The sequence below is a fragment of the Podarcis bocagei genome, assembly GCF_964188305.1.
Source record: "Podarcis bocagei genome assembly, chromosome: 11".
NCBI lineage: Eukaryota > Metazoa > Chordata > Lepidosauria > Squamata > Lacertidae > Podarcis > Podarcis bocagei.
Window position 1 is genome coordinate 39,412,701 of NC_138136.1, and position 19,603 is coordinate 39,432,303.

The window sequence follows — 19,603 nt, forward strand, 5'->3', positions numbered from 1 at the left end:
GATGGCATTCAGACAGTTTCATCTACCGTACTTTTCTGTGTATAAGACTACGTTTTTTTCTTTAAAAATCGTGCTTAAAAATGGGGGTCGTCTTATACAAGGGTAGTGAATAGGGTGAACGTTTGATTGGTTGCTGCCCTGGCTGTTAGCGGCTATTGTGCGTGTTATTGGTAGCTGCATCAATGGGTGGTGTTGATTGGCTGATGCTGAGGCAATTGGGCGGGTGATTGGCAGCTTCTGCCGGCGAGGGGAGAGACTACAGGCAGATTGGGTGAGCGATTTTCGGCAACCCCCTCCCCCCAGAAAAGCGCAACAAATCTTGGGAACCCTCTGCAAGAGAAACTCAACAACTTTGTGCCATCTCCCATTTTCTTAAGTTTGAGTCCCCCAAAATAGACGGAAAAGTACGGTATTCTGTATTGCCTTTGGCAGTAAAAATGAGTCGCACTGCCATGGGCTACAGCCTGCATTAGCAGCCTATGGATTTTTGTGGAATTGTGCTGAAATAGATTTCTTAATTATTGCCTTTTATGCTTTGTGTAATTTTAAGTATTTTATGGTTATAAAAGCTCCTTTGGCCTTAGCAAAAGCTGCAAAAAACACAAATACGTGTCAGTCTTACAACCTTTGGCAACTGACGTAGTTTACTATCACCCTAAATTTTACTCAGAGTAGACATACTGAAATTAATAGACCCAACTTAATCATTTTCATCAATTTCAATAGGTCTGCTCTAATTAAAACATAGCTGAATACCACACACAGTCAATTCCAAAACTGCAGGTATTAAATATATGGCTTTTAAAATGATATTACAAATAGCAGACACAGATGCATATTAATAGGCTAAAATAACTGTATAAAGTACTCATTCTGATCACTGCTTTGAGATAAACAAAGATACGAATAAATTACATTTAATTGTAATGGTTTGAAGGCAATGAAAATATATATTTTAATCCATTTTAGACAACATTAAACCTACCTCAGTACTTTTTATTTTATGTGGGTTGAGTGGTCTTTCATCTGCATCTGTTTCAACCTCTGTAAGTCGTAACATGTTATATATGGTATCTCCAGTAATCTGTCAAATTAGAAGAGGGTTTTTTAAAGCTTAAATTATTTTCAAAGTACATTCTGGATAGTTTTAGAAAGATTGTATGTTTTCTGCTAAAAAGTCATTATCAGTTTGACAGCACATAAAATGAATTTATACTTTAGATCAATGTAGCCTTTTTCCACAGTGAGAAATGCAATCGGAAAAGGTTTAGTTTACATACGGGTATCCCACGCCTGACGTAAGAGATATATATGCTAGGGTTAAGCCAAAACAAATGCATTTAATGGGAGGATCTGTTCCCTGCCTTGCAGGCCTTTTTCCACATAGCCTAGTGGGGTGGGGCCCTGACTGACTCCAGCTACAAAAGCTGAGGCTGCTGAACATTCTTGGGTTGGGATATTGTTTACAGGGGTTTGTTGCTGTTGTTGATATTCATTTTTAGTATCTTAATTTTTAGATCGTATGATTTATATGGACATTGTTCAATCTGGATGTGTATCTTTTAGAAGTGTTTTATTTATTGCTTATGACTGCTTTTGTTATGTAAACCTTTTCATGCTGTCAGCTGCCTTGAACATGGCTTTAACTATGGAAACAAAGCGTACAAATAAAATTACCGTATTTTTTGCTCTACAAGACTCACTTTTTCCCTCCTAAAAAGTAAGGGGAAGTGTATGTGTGTCTTATGGAGCGAATGCAGGCTGCACAGCTATCCCTCTTGCTGTTCTGGCTTCTGAGATTCAGAATATTTTTTTTCTTGTTTTCCTCCTCCAAAAACTAGGTGCGTCTTGTGGTCTGGTGCATCTTATAGAGCGAAAAATACGGTATTGTGATGAGGGTATGCAAACAGCTAGCCCTCCCACTCATCAGAGACTGCATTTGATGAGTTCTGACAGCTCTTGGTGGATTTTCTTCGCCAAGGTTGCCCCCACAACCAAATTCAGGCAGACAAATAATGGGGCTTGGGACAGAAGTCTTTCAGACCTTTCCAAAGATGGTGTGCTTGTTGTTAAGTTCATCTGCCCGAGCCAAAGTAAAGAAGAACTGGCTGCCATTATCGTGAGGCCCGGCGTTTGCCATGGCAACCAGTCCCCGCCGAATAAAGCGCAACCGTGAGTGGAATTCATCCTGCAAATTAAAGAGGAAGAGCAATTAGTGCACAAGTTTAATCTGCTCTTGTTCATTCCACAGCTTGTCCGTTGATGCACCTCTGGAATACGATATCAACAACACTGCTTACCACCAAATCCCAAAGCAATAATCACTTTCATTATCGACAACAGCTTATCTTCCATGGAAAAACTAGACATCATTAATTAACACAATAAAAAAAAAAAGTCCCAATTTTAAGGAGCTGTGATATAGATAAAAGTGGTGTCTTTTGAAAGAATGCAAATGTTGAAAGTTACATCTGAAGTAACAAGTTCAAGAGGGTCTATCCGAGCTAGCAAGTAGGAGGAGCAGTTCTTAATTTTAGAAGCACAATATAATTATTTGTTTCTTTTGGAAACTTTTTTAAAGCTTTCTCATGGTTATTTGTACTTATGGACAGGAAATCTTGAAAGATGAAGATCTGTTCTTCCTTCCAAGCTTGGCAATTAAGTCCCATCCTTTCATTCTATGAACAGCCTACATTTCACTACAATTGTTTAGAATGCCATTTTATATGCAGAGTTCTAAAAACGGACAGGAGCAAGAATAATAATTATTATTATTATTATTATTATTATTATTATTATTATTATTATTATTATTATTATTATTTGATTGCTTTCCTCACAAAAGTGACCCTAAATAACCCCAAACTTTGACCCAGATCTAGCCACAGGTTAGTCATTTTAGTCCTGCCAGTTTCAATAGGACTCAAATCTCATGTGCTCAAATTATCTCACAAAGAAATAAAGGGAATTAAAAGTGATTAACTATGCAATCCCACATACTTTTACAAATCCCACCAAGTGCACTGGGGCCTACTGCAAGCTATGTGTGCATGGGGTGGGCAGCTAACTGTAGCTGGGACATTTATTAAATCTTAATCCATTTTAACCAAAGTTCAACAGCAGTGGAATAAGTGGACAATAAAACCCACTGAAAACAGAGGTTTACCTTGAAAGGGGCCCCATAGATAGATTCTCCTCCTGACCCAGTACCAGTTGGATCTCCTCCTTGCACTATAAACTCAGGTACAACCCTGTGAAATATTGTGTTGTTGTAATAACCTGAAAAGAAAACTGGCATTAGAGTAGCTAGCATGGACTGTATACCTTTCATTATAAACAGCATTCTGGTTTCTTGCCAAAATTTTATTCCTTCAAAATATCTCTCCTCTTAAAATTAGCTGCATATGCTAATTTTGAAGAAGCTAAAACCCAAACTACCAAAACCACTTAGTTCAGTACGAAATTTAAAAGGATTATCTTTAATACTGTTAATAAATTATGTTGTCCACAAATACAGTGATACCTCGGTTTATGAACTTAATCCGTTCCGGAAGTCTGTTCTTAAACCAAATCCGTTCTTAAACCGAGGTGCACTTTCCCTAATGAGTCCTCCCACCACTGGTGCCCTTCCACCATTCGGCTTCCGTTCGTAGACTGAGGTAAAGTTTGCAAACCAGAACACTACTTCTGGTTTTGCGGAGTTTGTAAACTGAATAGTTCATTAACAGGACTGTTCGTAAACCGAGGTGCTACTGTATTGGCTTGGTTTACTACCCAGCCTCTCTTAGTCCTCACTACCAGCTCTCCCCACCTTCTCTAGCACATGCACACAGGACTTTGGGAAGAGGCTGAGGTTAGTTCATACTGCAGCAGAAAGGAGAGAAGGAAGGAAAGTGCAGGAGACTTGACTGCTGCTTTACCCCTTCTGCAAACTGCATCCCAAGTGAGGGAAACCCCAACCTGCCCACAAGCCCTCTGCTAATCTCAGAGGACTTGAGAGTGAGGCAGAGTCTTGCTTCAGTTGCATGGAAGTTTGGATAAGAAACAACGGAGGTGATTCCCGGGGTTCTCTGATCCTCCTTAAACCTAAAAAGAATCCTCTCTAAACCCCCTGAGCTTATCAGGTGACTTAAGGGGAAATTGAGGTTGTCTTTCACTTGCATGTAATTTTGGAGATCAAAGAAACATTCAGTGATTCTCCCGTTGTTTATCCAAACCTCCTCCATGCAAGAGAAATGGGTCCACTTCTATTAAGTGGTGTTACAAGTTGCAGAGTGCTTAGATGAAAGATGGATTTTCATTTGACTTGTAATGCAGTTTGGAGGAGAGGAGCAAATGTGGCCAGCTACATGAGGCAGAGACACTCGACTCTGGGGAGTGACACAGCAGATGCCTGCTGTTATCTTAAAATACTGTTTTTGTATCTTAAAATACTGTTTTTGTCTGTTTTTCTAACTATGACTCTTGGCTACCAATCAATATGACAGTGGCTGCATTTGGGCATCACGATAAACCATGGTTTATTGTGCAAGGAATGAGCCCAGCCTGTCAACCTCCACTCTGCATGCTCACCATTCACATCGCCTCTTCCAGCAAGCCACAAGGAGATTGGAAGTTTTTGCTTCTGATTTCAATTAACCACAGTGTGCTGTTACACTCAAAACCTACACTGTGGTTTACATTAACTATGCTTTGTTGAAACAATCAGCATTAAACAAACCAGAGTTAACAGAAGACTGTTGGGTTCAGATGATCCAGCACACTGTCGTTAATTAAAGTCCTTCTCATGGTCACGCCATGGGAGAAACTTGCAAGCCAAGGGAGGCCCTAGACTAGTTCCCATCATGATAAATAGTGGAAAACTGCAACAGACTACAAACAGGTTATTTAATGGTCCACACACACACACACACACACACCACTTTAAGGACTAGGTGTTCCTGTAGATGTTTGGTGCCTTAAATTGCATGCACAACGTAACTAGGTATTTTCTGTCTTAATCATTACCTTCCATGCAAAGCTGAATAAAGTTCCGACACGCTTTGGGGGCTTCCTTTGACCATAGCTCAATATCAATATCTCCAGCTGTCGTTTTCAATAAAACCTGTAGAAGAGCATATGTCTATTTTACAAATATATACAGTATGTGCTCCTAGAAAGTATGGTTTGCATTCAGCAGACTTAACTACTTTCCTGGCTGCCACTAGAAATACATCTTGCCTCAGAGTATTGTCTTAGAAACAAGAAAATGAGTAAGTTTTATGTGCAGGTAAAAGATTCTATTACAAGGAGTGGCAACAGTGCCCTTACAGTAGGGGTGGCACTGTATTCACAGGAATGGGGAGAGGTGTGGTTAGGCAAGCTCTGGGTTGGTGAAACTGACACCACACAGATGGAAGCACACATACAAATACCATCACTAGCAACTTGGAGTTCTCCCACCCTTGCCCTCCCCTCAACCAACCCTATTCCAGCATTTAAAAAAAAACGAAGTGGTAATATAATGGGTGTGTTAGGATGCAACACTAATCAACTGTCTCTGGCAAGCATCCATTCATATATAGTAAACATAAGTGCACAGGTTATTTAGTCTGCTAGAATTAGCATATTAAGTTTTAAATTGTGTTAACAAACTGTAAAACATATATTTTTTAAAAAAATCAAGGAAGTCTTCAAATTTGTTTGACGATAGAATTGAACATTCTATTAACAGTGTGATCCTGTGCATGTCTACTCGGAAGGAGGTGCTGTGTAGCCTTCCTACACCATATCAAATATTTCAGTTCAAATTATTATGGCTTAAAGAAAAAAAGAGATATTGATATAGCACATTAACAAGGCATGCTTTTAAAAAATCTGTTTACCAAATATAAGTGTAACATGCTAAACTAGATCCCCGTTGATTAAGGGGACAGAACATTTCATGCAACATTATCTAGAAAAAGGTTTTCCAATTCAAAGTAACCCCCTCCCAAACTCCACACTAATGGGTCTAAGCATACACATGCTGCTCAGTTTTCTTTAAAACTATATACATCCATGTCAAGTTTGCTGAGCAGTGTACGCAGGAGCAATGGATAATGCCAGAATTATTCCAAACGACAGCTGCCCACCATTGCTCAACTTCTTCCACTAATCAACAGTCCCTCATACTAAAAGTGCACCTGATCCTTTCATTTTCTCCACCTGCTACAACATCAGCAGCCAGTCACTGATTATCTCCCATCTTGAGGCTACCTTCACCACCAGAAGACCCTTTCCTTTTTTAAAATATTAATCTTTGTTGATTTCGCACATAGACATAAATACATAGATGACAAATCATACAAAGTAAAAGCAATAAAAATAGAAAAAGAATAAAGAAAATACAATATATTACAATTAAATAACAAGTTAAAATGTAAAACTTCCAATCATTCTCATTATACTGCTTATATTGTCTATATTTTCTTGCATAGGTTTATGTTATTTCATTTTTTAAATAAATATATAATCTGATATGATATCTAACACACTTTTTGTTTACAAGCATCAATCTAGTTCTGAAAGTATATTATTGTTTGTACAGTACGATTTTCGATATTCTCTAAATATTTTCCATTCTCCATATACTTTCTGGTTTGACACTCCTCTGACTCTTCCTGTCAGTTTTGCTAGTTGCAGGTATTCTATCATAAGAGTTTGCTACACTATTATCGTTGGTAAGGTTTCATTTTTCCAGTTTCTTGCCACTATTATTCTCACTGCCGTGATTGCGTACATAAACAATGGTCTTATATATTTTTTGAATTCTATTCATAGTATTCCTAATAGGAAAATCTCTGGTCTTTTTTTAAATGTAAATTTAAATAGTTTTTAAGTTCACTATAGATGTTATTCTAAAATTCATGGATAACTACACAGTTCCACCACATATGGAAATATGACCTTATATCCTTTTTACATCTCCAGCATGTTGGCGACCTGCCTTTATACATTTTAGCGAGTTTTAGGGAGAGTGTGGTGCCATCTGTATAGCATCTTCATCAGAAGACCCTTTCCAAGGACAGCAGCTACTCAGCTTTGGGGCTGAGCTGGCCTGGTGTTTGGAGTGGCAACCACTAATTCCCTAATTCCCAAAGCTACATTTTGGTCAGAGGTTGGAAACAGAGTATCTCTTCACTTTCAGCTCTATTAATGTTCCAGACAAGCCAGTATTCTTTGATAAACAACATTAGAAAAGGAGGGTAGTGTCTGAGTCCTTTGAGCCCACCAAGCACAGAACAAAGCCCATTTTCACTTTTCCAATAATTTCCATTTTGACTTCTCCAATTTCTCAGAGAAGTAAACTCTCCTTAATCTGGAACACTGTGAAATGTGTGCACTGAGGACAATCTGGACCACATAGATAAACAAAAATTTCATAGATTACATTAAATTTATCCTCACAGGTTGCATCCAAGTAGTTATAATTCACCAAAATTTTAGTATGAGAGAATGATTGCTCTACCCCCTCCCTAACCTTGCCATTCGTCGGCGGTTCCTGGATGTAGATGTTACTCATGGTGTGGGCTTGGGCGCAGCGGGCTCACTGTGCGGCGGTCCCCGGACCCGGGAGAAGGCGGACGCACGGAACTCCGTTAAACGGGAATCCAGGGCGAAGCTCCCGCCATGTTGGAAGCCGGGAACTACCACTTCTACCCGGGGGGGGGAACAGCGCTGAAAATAAGGCAAGCTTCCCATCCGCACCCTCGAAGGCCAAACAAAAATCCCCCCGCCCACACAAACCTATTTCAAGAGCCTCTGAGCTAAAGCATCCGCTCCACGAATGGAACTGTGCTGTTTCTTCTCAAAGCAGGGGAGGCGCATCCCCCCGCAGATCTGGGATACTGGTACAATCCGCTGTGTCAGGTACAAAGTCTTCCGGCCGGGTTGCGGCGCCGCAACTGTTTCTATCCGCCCTAGAACGGTGGAGATGGAAAAACTCTTACAGTATGCGTGGGATTAAAGAAAAGTCCTTTAAGTGTTTTTTTTTTTCTTCTTTAGCTACTGGGCTACTTTCGTTCCGATTGACAAGGGCCAGAAGCGCTGCCAATCAACTAGGCAGCCCGCCTCCTTTGGCTAGGAGTGGCTCATACGAAGGGGACTATCGCACTACTGCAGGGTTTCTGTGCTGGTTGCGTGGCCTGAGGAACCTTCGTCCGGGGATGAGCGAAGGGCTTCTTCTGTCAACCTTCAAGCTTTTCCTCCGGGAATCAGAAATGGATTCCCTATCTGCAGTTCCTTCACTTGTCTCCCTGGCAATACCGCCCTTCTTTCTCCTTCCTCCACCCCGCTTCTCTGCCTGATGGTACGCGCCGCTCGTGCTCGGGTCAAAGTTTTCCGGCGGGGAAGCGCTGCCATTGCTACCTCGTCCGGCCAAGAGCGGGGCATCGTGGCGTCTCGGTCGGGGGCTGCATGGCGTTGCCAGGTGAGCGGTTCAAACGGGGTGGGGGGCGGAAGGGCCACGCGCAAGATCGTGGCAGTGTGAAAAGTCACCGGTGCTGCATCTCCTGCCGCTCAAACCGAGGACGAGGGGAAGAGCCCAACGTGCTCTCGAGTGGAAGGGAGTCCCGGGGAGTATCTGCAGTGCTGTGCATGCCTACTCAGAAGTAGACCCTACTGAATTCAGTGGGATTTGCTCTGAAGTAAGTGGTCGGGATTGCAGTTTGGGGATTAAATCCTGCCGAACTCAATGGAGTTTGTAGGAGTTGTGATGTTTAGGGGCGTGACTCTTGCTCTGTCGGGGAGGGAATGTGTGCTTAAAATGCGGAACTTTCTTAAACTGAACAGTCTTGTTTTGCTTTGCATTCTTCACACACGCAAGAACTTCAGATGGAAGGTTTCAGATGTGTAAATTTACCGGGCTTAGCTAAAAGTAATAATAATAGGAATTGGATTACGGTGTCTGTATACTTCTTGCGGTTGTGATGTTTGTTTGTTTTTTAATGTGTAGTTTCACAGTGCCCGTTGTTCACCAAAAATCTTATCTGATCTCCAAGTATTAAGAGAGGTACGAGCAGTGTTCTGCTGCTGTTACTGTAAAAAAAACCCCGCAAAAACTTAGGTGACAGTATTCATATCATGATAAACTGTAAAATGTCTCTCCCACTACTTCCCTGTTCTCCTTTTCTACTGAATGCCTCTCCTTTTCTACTGAATTTGTGATTCATTTATAATAAAAAAGGAGAGAAATATGACTTAAAAGATAACAATTTCATTAGAGTTGGGAGGGGTGGATTCCTACAACTGTAATATGGAGACTCAGGAGAGCTTTTGCCAGTCAGAGTACACAATTCCACGCAAGATGGGAGAAATAAACTGACTTGGGATAAGGCAGCTTCCTATTGCTGTATACAGCAGGCCCCTCCTGCTGGATCACTCTGGCCATGTAAAGTTGTGCCCTATGAGAGGAAAGCGGCAAATGCCTGCTCCTAGACTAGCTGAACTTCTCTGATGCTACTGTGTCCAGGAAACATCAAGTGTCCTGTGTCCTGCTGGATCAAGCTAGTGGCCAGCATCATGTTCTCACAGTGGCCTGCCAGGTGCCTTTGGAAAAGCCACAAGCAGGACCTGAACTCAAGAGCACTTAGCCCTGCTGCAGTTTCCAGCACCTGGTCGACAGGAGACACCTTGGATTAGTTGAGAGTTGATTTTAAGAACACACATGCAAAAGAAATTGCCTTCAAATGTTTTTTTGAGCTGTCAGCAAATACATTCAGTCCTAGTAACTTTATAGGAATTGATATGAGGAAAAAGCAAAAGTTTTTACAGAAGCCCTTTGAGGCAAACTTCTGCAAATATCCCCCCCTTTATTTGACCCACACATAACTGATAAATCATTCTTTGGCACTCCCCTTAGACAAGGAAGAATAAATATTACTACTGCTTGCATTTATTTGAGCATTCAGGTGCATGTAGATAAGAAAGTTAGCAAGAGGGGTCATGCTTGGGTTAGTGGTTGTTGGAATATATCTGCTATTATTGACCCATTGGTTCTTGTCCTGCTCCCTCCCCCCCCCCCCCGGCTTTTCTCCAAGCTGGGCTTGCTTTGGTGTTAGGGTCCAATCAGGAGGGGTTGGGGAGTGACATCAAGGAAGAAGCAGGTGGGAAGGCACCTGTGGACAGAGAAGTCTTTAGAACTACTCACATGCCTTTTTGCTTTAAACATTGGGCTTCATATTTATATGTGATGGGGGCAGACCCAGTTTTAAATAAGCAGGTCTGCAGCTGCTGCATCAAATTTGTACCACAATTGTCCGGAACCCAAGTGCGGACAGCATGTCAATCCACTTCTGGTCGGAAGTGCTAATGGGTTGCATGTTTCTCCCCGTGGTGGCACTGTTTACCAAAAAGGCCCCATAACAATATAATGATGATTTTGATAATAGCATAGTATCAAAGCATAATATAATTAGTTTCTTCTTATTAAGTGGGTGGAGTACTTGAATAAACAGTGACATAATGGATTTTAGAACTGTGCTAGGTTTTAAAAAGGGGGCTACAGAAATCCTTGCTTCTTATAAACTTGTGCAGATTCTGAAATCAGTAATGCTTTCCAAAGGCTATGTGAAAAATAGATTTAAAAAAACATATTTGATTATAGAACTTCCTTTAGGAAAGGATGAAAATTTATTCCCCTTTCCTTGAATTTATAGTTGAGATGGAAAATCTCTCTCTTTTTTTTAACCAGAAGTAAGAACTAGTGCCTTCAGGGATGATGGGAGTAGTAGTCAAACAACATCTGGAGGTCCACAGGTTCCTCACACTTGGTTTAGACTATTTATTGATATCTCCCCACTAAAAATATAAACAACAAAACAGAGAAGAAGAAAAACCAAGTTTACAAGCCCAAAATACAGTTCATGTTACAATGCTGTGTAAAAATACAACACAAATAATTGTTATGTCAAAACTTTGTGGGATATAGCAAGTAAAGCTGAATGGTCCCTAAGCCAGAATTACATACCAAGTTTGAAAAGTTCTGTTTATCTTATTCCTTAGAAATTCTTATGGGCATGACAATTGTGAATGATGAGAAAGTCCCATATTTATGCCAGGATTTGACAGTACATTTGTTTTGACATTTCCACTGTTTTAGTTTCTTTCCTTCAGAAATTTTGCACATACTAAACTAAGCAAAAGTGTATAATATAACCACAAAGCAATCTTCTTTGAGCGTGGAGTATGATGTCCCAAGTTAGAAGCTCATATTAATATCCTACAGTTTGGCTTAAGTTGATCTAAATAAGTTCAACAACCACTATAAATATTATCTCACAAGGGACCAACATGGAGCCTCTAGATGTTCAACTCCAACTCTGATCAGCATAGCCAGTGACCAGGGATGATGCAAGCTAGAGTTCAGTAACACCTGGAGGTTGCTATAGGCTACCGCTGTATTTTCTGTATTTAGTTATTTGTGGGATTCATAGCCTGCTGTGGAAGAAATCTTCCACAAAGCAGCTTACAGTATGAATCCTATGCAATGCCTTCCAAGAGAATAAGATCTTCTGTTTTTTCCTATAAGTGATACAATAGGATAATTAGAGATAATGGACATTTGATCCATTTTTATCCCAGGCAGAAATCCATTTACTGTATAAAGATTATTAATCATATTTCCAAGGTGAAAGTTTACTTTTAAACCTACCTTTTCTGTTGCATGCAGTAATAATTGAATAGTATGGATAAGTTGAGTGGAGTTGCTAAACCTCAGAATCTAGTTTGTACAGTAATTAGATTTTTAAAAATAAAATAAATAAATATCCCAGTAGATGGTTTGTTTTGCTATTGCAATGGTTATTCAAAATGATCTGCAAAACCTTAATCAGCTCATTAGATATAAACATGGGGAGAGTTTTGAATTGAATTATCTTTTAAGTAATGGGCTATTTATGTACCTAACACCATCAGTACAATTCTGTTAATTTTATTTTGGCCCCTGCAGTTTCTATGGAAATGAATTCATTCAGCGGAGCTTTTTCATGCAAACTAGAGTGTTGCTTAGTTTGTATGTTAATTAGCTTATGTTCACCATTATATTATTTTGAGCTGCTGCCCTCTGGTTAACCTCCACAATATTACTAATCTTTAAAAGTGAAAACAAAAAGGAATATGAAATCCTGATATATTCCAAGCAATCCCCCCCTCCCCAATTAGAATAATCTTCATCTACATGCATAAAGAAGCTTGTTGAATGTGTGCTAATATAGCCTTTGCAACCTAAGGAACAGCAATTTCAGGCAGGAGTAGACAGAGGCTTAGCTGTTAACTTTAACTCAGGTTTCCTTGAATCTTATGGCAGTTCTTGGTCAAGCAGAACCCACCAGGTTCACCAGCCTCATATATGGCTGCCATTAGTCCATCTATGCCAGGAAATGATAATGTATGTAAACATGATCATATTTGGCCCACTGAAGGTAGCACTGATAGCTTGTAAGAGAGCCACTGTGGTGTAGTGGTTAAGAGCAGTGGACTCATAATTTGGTGAACCGGGTTCGCTTCCCCGCTCCTCCACATGCAGCTGCTGGGTGACTTTGGGCTAGTCACACTTCTCTGAAGTCTCTCAGCGATAAAGCGGGATAGCAAATCCAAACTCCTCTTCTTCTTCATAAGGGGGAAATTGCATCTTAATTTGACCAAGCATCTAGCCTTGCAAAACTGGAATGGCAGGGATTGATGCAAAAGGCATGTCAGCTATCATAATGCCTTTACCACGCTTTGGGAACTTCTCTGGCTGTAAGGGGAGGTTATGCTAAGTTATGCAGTGTAACATACATTTTGGTGATAGTATGTGGCTGGCGTGCTCTGGTCCATGGGGTCATGAAGAGTCGGACATGACTAAACGACTAAACAACAAATGTGGCTGACACAATTATTGATATTCTGTATATGAAAACGTTGTCAATACTGATGTGTATGGCAGATCAATTGTTACCCTTTATATTCCACATGTATCTATCTCAAACTAATATGAAATATATTTTGCCTTTTCAGGTGGAAATAAAGATAACATCAGAGCAGGGTGCAAGAAATGTGGCTATCGTAAGTATCTACAAAAATGAAGATATAATTAAATGTTTCCTAATATTTACCACAAACATCACTAGTTTGTTGTACTCAGGCTATGCCATTATCAGTGTATAGCAATTGAGTAGGAGCATATTTAATCTACAGCAAAAGACACGGATTCGGATCCTGAAAACTGTGAACAGAAGGAAGGAACACACACACAGAGTGAATTGCTACACAAATTGCTGAAAGTAATATCAAAATAGGGGAGGGCAGAGGCTGTTAAAATGTCTCAGATTCATATTCGGGTGATATTTTTTCCACAGTTTTTGTGTGCTTAAAGCTGTACTTGTGTATCTTTTTGTTAAACAACTCTTCTTCAACCAGTGTTACCCATCATCAGCCTGCCTGCTACAAAAGCTGTCTTATGAAAAGATCCATTTCATGAAAGAAACCCACTTTTCCTCAGAAATGGGATCTCTTACCAAGCATTGCAAGTATTTGTCAGTAATAGTGAGATCCCGCCTGGAACTACAACTGGCCTATGCTCTTAAATGATTTGTTACTGCTGGATGTATTATGGGTTTGGTTTTTGGTTTTGTTTTACATTCTAAGTTCACCTGAGGGGGCTATGCCCAAAAAGATGAATTCATCCACATGCATACATAACACACAAAGATGACTATGCCCAGAGGCTTTCCTCATGAAATTTTTAGAACCGAGTGGTGGAATGCTATCTTTATGTGCACATTATAACATGCATTGTATGCATACACACTTCACTGCTTACGAGTCACATTTCGTGACAGTTGAAAGCCCACACAAGGTGGGAGAAAATCCATAGACTGGGGGATTTGATAGTGCAAGAGAGTGGGGAAATATTTTAAGCATGCAAAGCATTTTGTTCACTGCTGATCAGACTTCTACTGTAGTATTTTAAATCACAGTTATTGTTAATAATTTTAACTCTCAAACTACACAGTTGTTTTAGGTTTGTTTGTTTGTGGAAATGCGGCACAGAGCTGCATAGTTTTGCAGAAGTAGCACTAAGGAAGGAGGAGTGATTAGCCCTTTCCTTTTGGGAGTTTTTGCAATTAAAATCCACCCACCCACAAAAGCCCCCATTTCTCTTCTCCTGACCCCATTAAGGCATTAATCATTCCTCCCCCAGGCACAGCTGCAACAGTCAACTCCACACACATCCCAGATATATTTTCCAAACCCCTGTGCAAACACCATCCCCCAAAATCCAACGTGCCAGTAGGTTGGATAATAACAGCGGGCTACCGCTACACAATTCTCAGCCCCTCTCAGCAATATGGGTATAACAGCATTGGGCTACGATGCAGGATTTATACAACCCATGCACTTTCAGCCACAGAACCACCCTTCATCCCACCAGTATTGGTATAATAGCATTTACATTTGTATTGGAAAAATTGGGTGCTGCCAGCAAGTGTGGGGAGAGTTCCATTAAGCCTGCAGAGGTCATTCTGTTGGATACAACCCTTGCTTTTTCTTTTAAATGAAAGCTGAGAAACTGGATCAGTAAATGGTGCAAACAGACATTGCATAGCGCGGCAAGAATCCTAGTAAAATATGGCTGACCAAGCAATATGTCCCCTTAGCCAGAAACCTTAGCCAGGCTATGTTTCTGACAAAAGTCACTGGAACAACATTATCATTCAGATTGCTTTTTAAGAATAAAATGTTTGTTACACATAGTGGCAGGAAGAATATAATACAATCCCAGCAACCTCTTGCTAATTATTTTGTTGGCTTTTCCTCCCCCCCCCCCAATTGCTTAATTATATGCAGCTGGTCACCTGACATTTGAATGCCGAAACTTTCTCCGGGTGGACCCTAAAAGAGACATAGTTTTAGATGTCAGCAGCACAAGCAGCGAGGACAGCGAAGAAGAGGAGCTGGGAAAGCTGCAGGCCATTCCAGAAAAAAAGGGTAAGGTGCTTTTTAAAAAACAGTGTGTCCTTGTGTAATATATCTATATCTCCTGTCTTCCTTCTCTAAGAACAGTCTTCCACCCTACCTAAATATCTGGTTGCTTATGTGTTACTAGAATAGCAACCAAGCAAAAGAATGGACCTTTTAAAATTTTACACACAGAACTAAAAGCTGCCCAGTTCTAGGTGTAAATAACATTTTGAGATCTTCTAGGAAGGCTCCCCTTAGAGCTCCCTCCTTGGTGATGCAAGAGAGGACCTTCTCTGTAGTGGTGCCCCGTTTATGAAATGCCCTTGCCTCTAAGATTCTCCTAGTGACAACCTTCTTTGCATTGTGACTTCAGGTTAGCGTTATTTAACTCGAGGTTTTAGTAATTGTTAATCTCACTGCTTAATTTGCAACAGCCATTTATTGCGTTTTAAGGTTACTTACTGTTTTATCACCCATTCCTGATTGTACATGGATTTGTTAGTTTTAATTATCCTGAAAGCTTTGCCTGGATTATCTTTGCTTTCATAAGTGGACGTGTTCATGGATAATAAGGTGTTCAGTGAGTACTAGCAACAATACCTATGCTCTTCCTCCACAGCTGGAGGCAGCAATGCTTCTGAACACTGGTTGCTAGAAACCACAGGAGGAGAGTGTGCTTTGTGCTTTGTGCTTGATTCTTGTTTGCGGGTTTCCTGGCTGACCACTGTGAGAACAGGCTGCTGGACTAGATGGGCCATGGGCCTGATCCAGCACTGTTCTCGTGTTCTTACCTCTTAAAGGGTTATAACAATTAATGTATTATCTCCTTTTGGGAGGGGTAACATCTTACTTTGTTAACTCACAGGAACTTCTGCGGAAGAAGAAAAGAAAAAGACCAAAAAGAAAGGCAAAGAAAAATCAAAATTAAAGAAAGCAAGGAAAAGGTATAATTTTGAAAGCTTTGTCTCTGCATAACAGGGAGAAGCTTGAAACATATTGTGCTCAGATTGTCTTCAAATCTGAATCTCTGCATGTAATGACACCATTTAAAGATGGGTGGAAAACCATTTGGGCTTTTTTTTTTCTAATCCAAGTTTTTGTATGTTCAAAAAGTTTTTTATAATAGAAACAGAAATTTTATTTCTTTTCAAAGATGAATTGCTGTTGCTACTAAATCCTGCACGAATCTCTGCAAGTAAAAGCATGTATTGGGGGGAGTGAGGATGCAATTGAGGCAGCAAGGTAGGCCTTCTTTGCTGCCTTCACTGCCACCAGTTAGGTATGATGATGAGCCCTATCAGTGTTCAATTGCGTTCTACTGGAGTTTTCCTCCACTCGTGTTTGAGCTGCCTTCTAGTTTGTTTTCTCGCCTAAAGCATACCAGGGAGTCAAACAGGTTCTGCAAAGTGCAAGAGAGCACTTGTGGTTATTGTGTCAATGTCCCGAGCCATTCGGATGTTCCAGAGATCAGCTGGGATGGTGACGCTGGACCTGCTTCTAATGGCTGATGGTTGTGGAATGCTATGCCAGGCATATCCGCCAGAAGAGGCACCTTCCATTCCTTTGCTACCACTGCCTGGTCTATTTTCTGGGAGTGGGGGCGAGGTAGCTTGCCCACCCCCTGCTCCTGCGAAGGGAGCCTCACAAAGGTCCCCAAGGTCCCTCTAACCAGCAGGGACATTGGGGCTTGCTCAGCTGGGTGCAGGAGCCTTTCCGCCCCCTGGCTGAGCAACAGGCTGGGGCCAGCTGTATTGGCCACAGCCAAGGCACTGGGGTGAAAGCACCTCAGCTCCCACAATGAGAGCTGCGCCAGTTTCACCTGGCAACTCACCGGCTGGGGCCAACGCAGCTTCTTTCAACATCACGGTTTATTGCCAAACTGTGATGTTTGGCTGGTGATACATTGTAATGTTGAGAACCCAATGTTGCCCAGCCCTAGTGTTCAGGGGCCTCCGGTGTTTAGAACAATAGAGTTTAGGAGAAATGTCCCTCTTTGGTGTATTTACCAAGTTAATTCTTTTTAGTGAAAGATCTCTCAGATTCCAATATTTCACTATAGGGCATTGGTGTATAACTGAACAAATCAATGTTCTTGTGTTTAAAGGTCTTGTTCCTCAAGTGCCACAGAAGAGGATGAGCCTAAATTGAAAAAGCAGAAATCCCACAAAAAGGAAAAGAAGGAGAAAAAGAATAAATCCAAGAAAAGAAAACATCACAAAAAGGGGAAAAAGAAGAGAAAAAAGGAGAAAGATTCTTCATCTTCTGATAGCTCAGACTCTTCTAGCAGTGACTGAGGACCAAACCTAGGGATGTAGTTGAGTCCTGATTAGGAGTATAATGATGCCCAGTTAAAATGTGTATATTTTTATTGAAAAAGCCTGTTATTTATAAATATTTCACCTTACATTAAAGTTTTTTTTGTTGTTTTTTAAATTGAGAGATTTATTTCCCCCTAAGCATTACAACTGTTTTATCTGAACATCATATTGGATAAGGAACTAGTTTTACTTCCTTATTGTTCAATGTCTTTACAATCAATTGAAAATATTTGAGTTGATCTGTGGGACATTATGGTTAGTTTTGAAAGTTTTGCAACCTTCAACAATGTCCTCAAACTTCTATAAGAACTTGTAAGGAAATTAAAGCATTCTTATGAATGTTATAAACATTTCAAATTAGCCACAAGTCATTAGCAATATAGGATTGTCATTCCTGAACTGCAGCCCTCTCCACGTAATGTAGAAATGCATACATAAACAGAGGAATTTTTTGCCAAAGCCTCTTGTACATTGCACCCTGTGGTTTAGGAGAGCTCAAGTGTGAATATAAGCTATGGGTACATCTTTGGATCAAGACCTATGTTTGTGTAGTAATACAGGAATCACTCACAAATGGAATTACATATGATAAAATTTAAAAGCCATGCTCTCCATTCCTATGAGAAGGTATGCTTTTAAGTACATACCAGTGTTGGCTTGTTTTTCTAATGCAGGGGTAGGGAATGTGGTGCCCTCCAGATGTTGGATTACAGCTCCATCATCCCTGACCACTGGTTTGGGCTGCTGGGAGTTAGTCCAATAACTTATGGAGCGGGGGGGGGGCACCACATTGGCTACCCCACCCTAATGCATCTGAACTGGGATAAAAGTTATCAAATGATTCTGTGAGGCTGATTTGTCTTTCTCCATGTTGCAGCAACATTTGCTGCTATTGCAGCAAATCAATAGTACACATGAAAAAGTAGCTTGTGGGTCATTGACCACTGTATTTAAATGAATACTCTGCAGCACTTGTTGCAGTAAAAACACAACACAAGAAGTTCAAAGCTAATTTGATCAGGAAGGCTTTCTCTTAGTTGGTTAAATCTTTACTCAGTCATGAGTGCACTTATTAATGTATTTATTAACTAGCAAGCAAACGTCATATAGCACAGTTTTTGGTTAGCAGAACTTTGGTCTGGAGTATGGAGTATTCTCATGGAGAATAGTGCTACATGAGTACTAACTTGTCATTAAAGGAAGCAGCTTCTGTGATTACTAATACGGCATTAAACATGAATGGTACAGTAAGCCAATAGTGATTCTATGATAAGGAAATGGGAGTCAGAGCCACACTTAGTCATTCATGAAGTAGACCTGTTTAAATTTATAGAACTTGCATTAGTCATGGCCCATGGATTTCAGTGGGCCTACTCTCTGCATGATTACATCTGAATCCAATCCAAGCCTGAGTCAGGCTCCACTGAATAAATTACAAGTCATACACATGAAGGAAGAAATATTTCACCATTTTTCTAATTTTTGTTGTCATTTAGTCGTGTCCAACTCTTTGTAACCCCATGGACCAGAGCATGCCAGACATTCCTGCCTTCCACTGCCTCCCGCAGTTTGCTCAAACTCATGTTAGTAGTTTCAAGAACACTGTCCAACCATCTCGTCCTCTGTCGTCCCCTTCTCCTTGTGCCCTCCATCTTTCCCAACATCAGGGTCTTTTCCAGGGAGTCTTCTCTTCTCATGTGGTGGCCAAAGTATTGGAGCCTCAGCTTCAGGATCTGTCCTTCCAGTGAGCACTCAGGGCTGATTTCCTTCAGAATGGATAGGTTTGATCTTCTTGCAGTCCATGAGGCTCTCAAGAGTCTCCTCCAGCACCATAATTCAAAAGCATCAATTCTTCGGAGATCAGCCACCTTTATGTTCCAGCTCTCATTTCCATACATCACTACTGGGAAGATCATAGCTTTAGCTATAAGGACCTTTGTCAGCAAGGTGATGTCTCTGCTCCCCCCCCCCCCCAATTTAGTTCAGCTCAAAACAGGATGCTGTTGCAACCCAATGCACAACTTTAATGTCTGGTGTATACTGAAGTCCTAGAGAGTCGGACCAATATAAGATGCCCAACAAATTAAAACTTTCTAAGAACTTTAAGGGTAGTGGTGGTTACATATACTCTTAGATCAATAAAAGGATTCAAGGGTATAACAATATGGCCTGTTATATAAAAGCAGAGAACATGGTCAAGTTAGCAATATTAAGTCCCACTGATTTCAACAGGAAGATGTGAAAGACTGAAAGTGAAAATGCTGAACTTTGTCAGGATCATGCCCATAAACAAACACAAAATTTAGCATTTTTAATGCTTT

General features: G+C 40.6%; 2 protein-coding genes across 4 annotated transcripts in view; one reads left to right on the forward strand and one right to left on the reverse strand.

The window, feature by feature from the left end:
- CWC27 (CWC27 spliceosome associated cyclophilin) overlaps positions 1-7,681 on the reverse strand; it is a 115,589-nt gene extending 107,908 nt beyond the window's left edge. Inside the window, exons 1-5 of one of the 3 annotated variants that reach the window (XR_014012877.1) lie at positions 7,502-7,681; positions 5,008-5,104; positions 3,167-3,279; positions 2,045-2,188; positions 986-1,084 (exon numbers count right to left, since the gene is read on the reverse strand). Coding sequence is in view for 2 of the 3 variants with exons in the window: in XM_081212988.1 (XP_081069114.1) it covers positions 986-1,084; positions 2,045-2,188; positions 3,167-3,279; positions 5,008-5,104; positions 7,502-7,543 (495 nt within the window). In the remaining variant the exon portion in view is untranslated. The remainder of the gene's footprint in view (positions 1-985; positions 1,085-2,044; positions 2,189-3,166; positions 3,280-5,007; positions 5,105-7,501) is intronic. The other 2 variants (XM_081212988.1, XM_081212989.1) reach the window with 2 other exon arrangements.
- A 253-nt stretch (positions 7,682-7,934) lies between these two features.
- Positions 7,935-17,397, forward strand: SREK1IP1 (SREK1 interacting protein 1). Its single transcript, XM_081213271.1, has 5 exons — positions 7,935-8,449; positions 13,018-13,065; positions 14,851-14,991; positions 15,830-15,908; positions 17,069-17,397. Exons 1-5 carry the CDS (start codon positions 8,437-8,439, stop codon positions 17,256-17,258), a joined length of 471 nt encoding a protein of 156 aa, XP_081069397.1. The 5' UTR covers positions 7,935-8,436; the 3' UTR covers positions 17,259-17,397.
- Positions 17,398-19,603: the final 2,206 nt, after the last annotated feature.

Excerpts from the sequence above, each read along its gene's own strand:
- SREK1IP1 (XM_081213271.1), top strand. Across the intron at positions 13,066-14,850 it reads GTGCAAGAAATGTGGCTATC|CTGGTCACCTGACATTTGAA; the intron begins GTAAGTATCTAC and ends AATTATATGCAG. Across the intron at positions 15,909-17,068 it reads TTAAAGAAAGCAAGGAAAAG|GTCTTGTTCCTCAAGTGCCA; the intron begins GTATAATTTTGA and ends TTGTGTTTAAAG.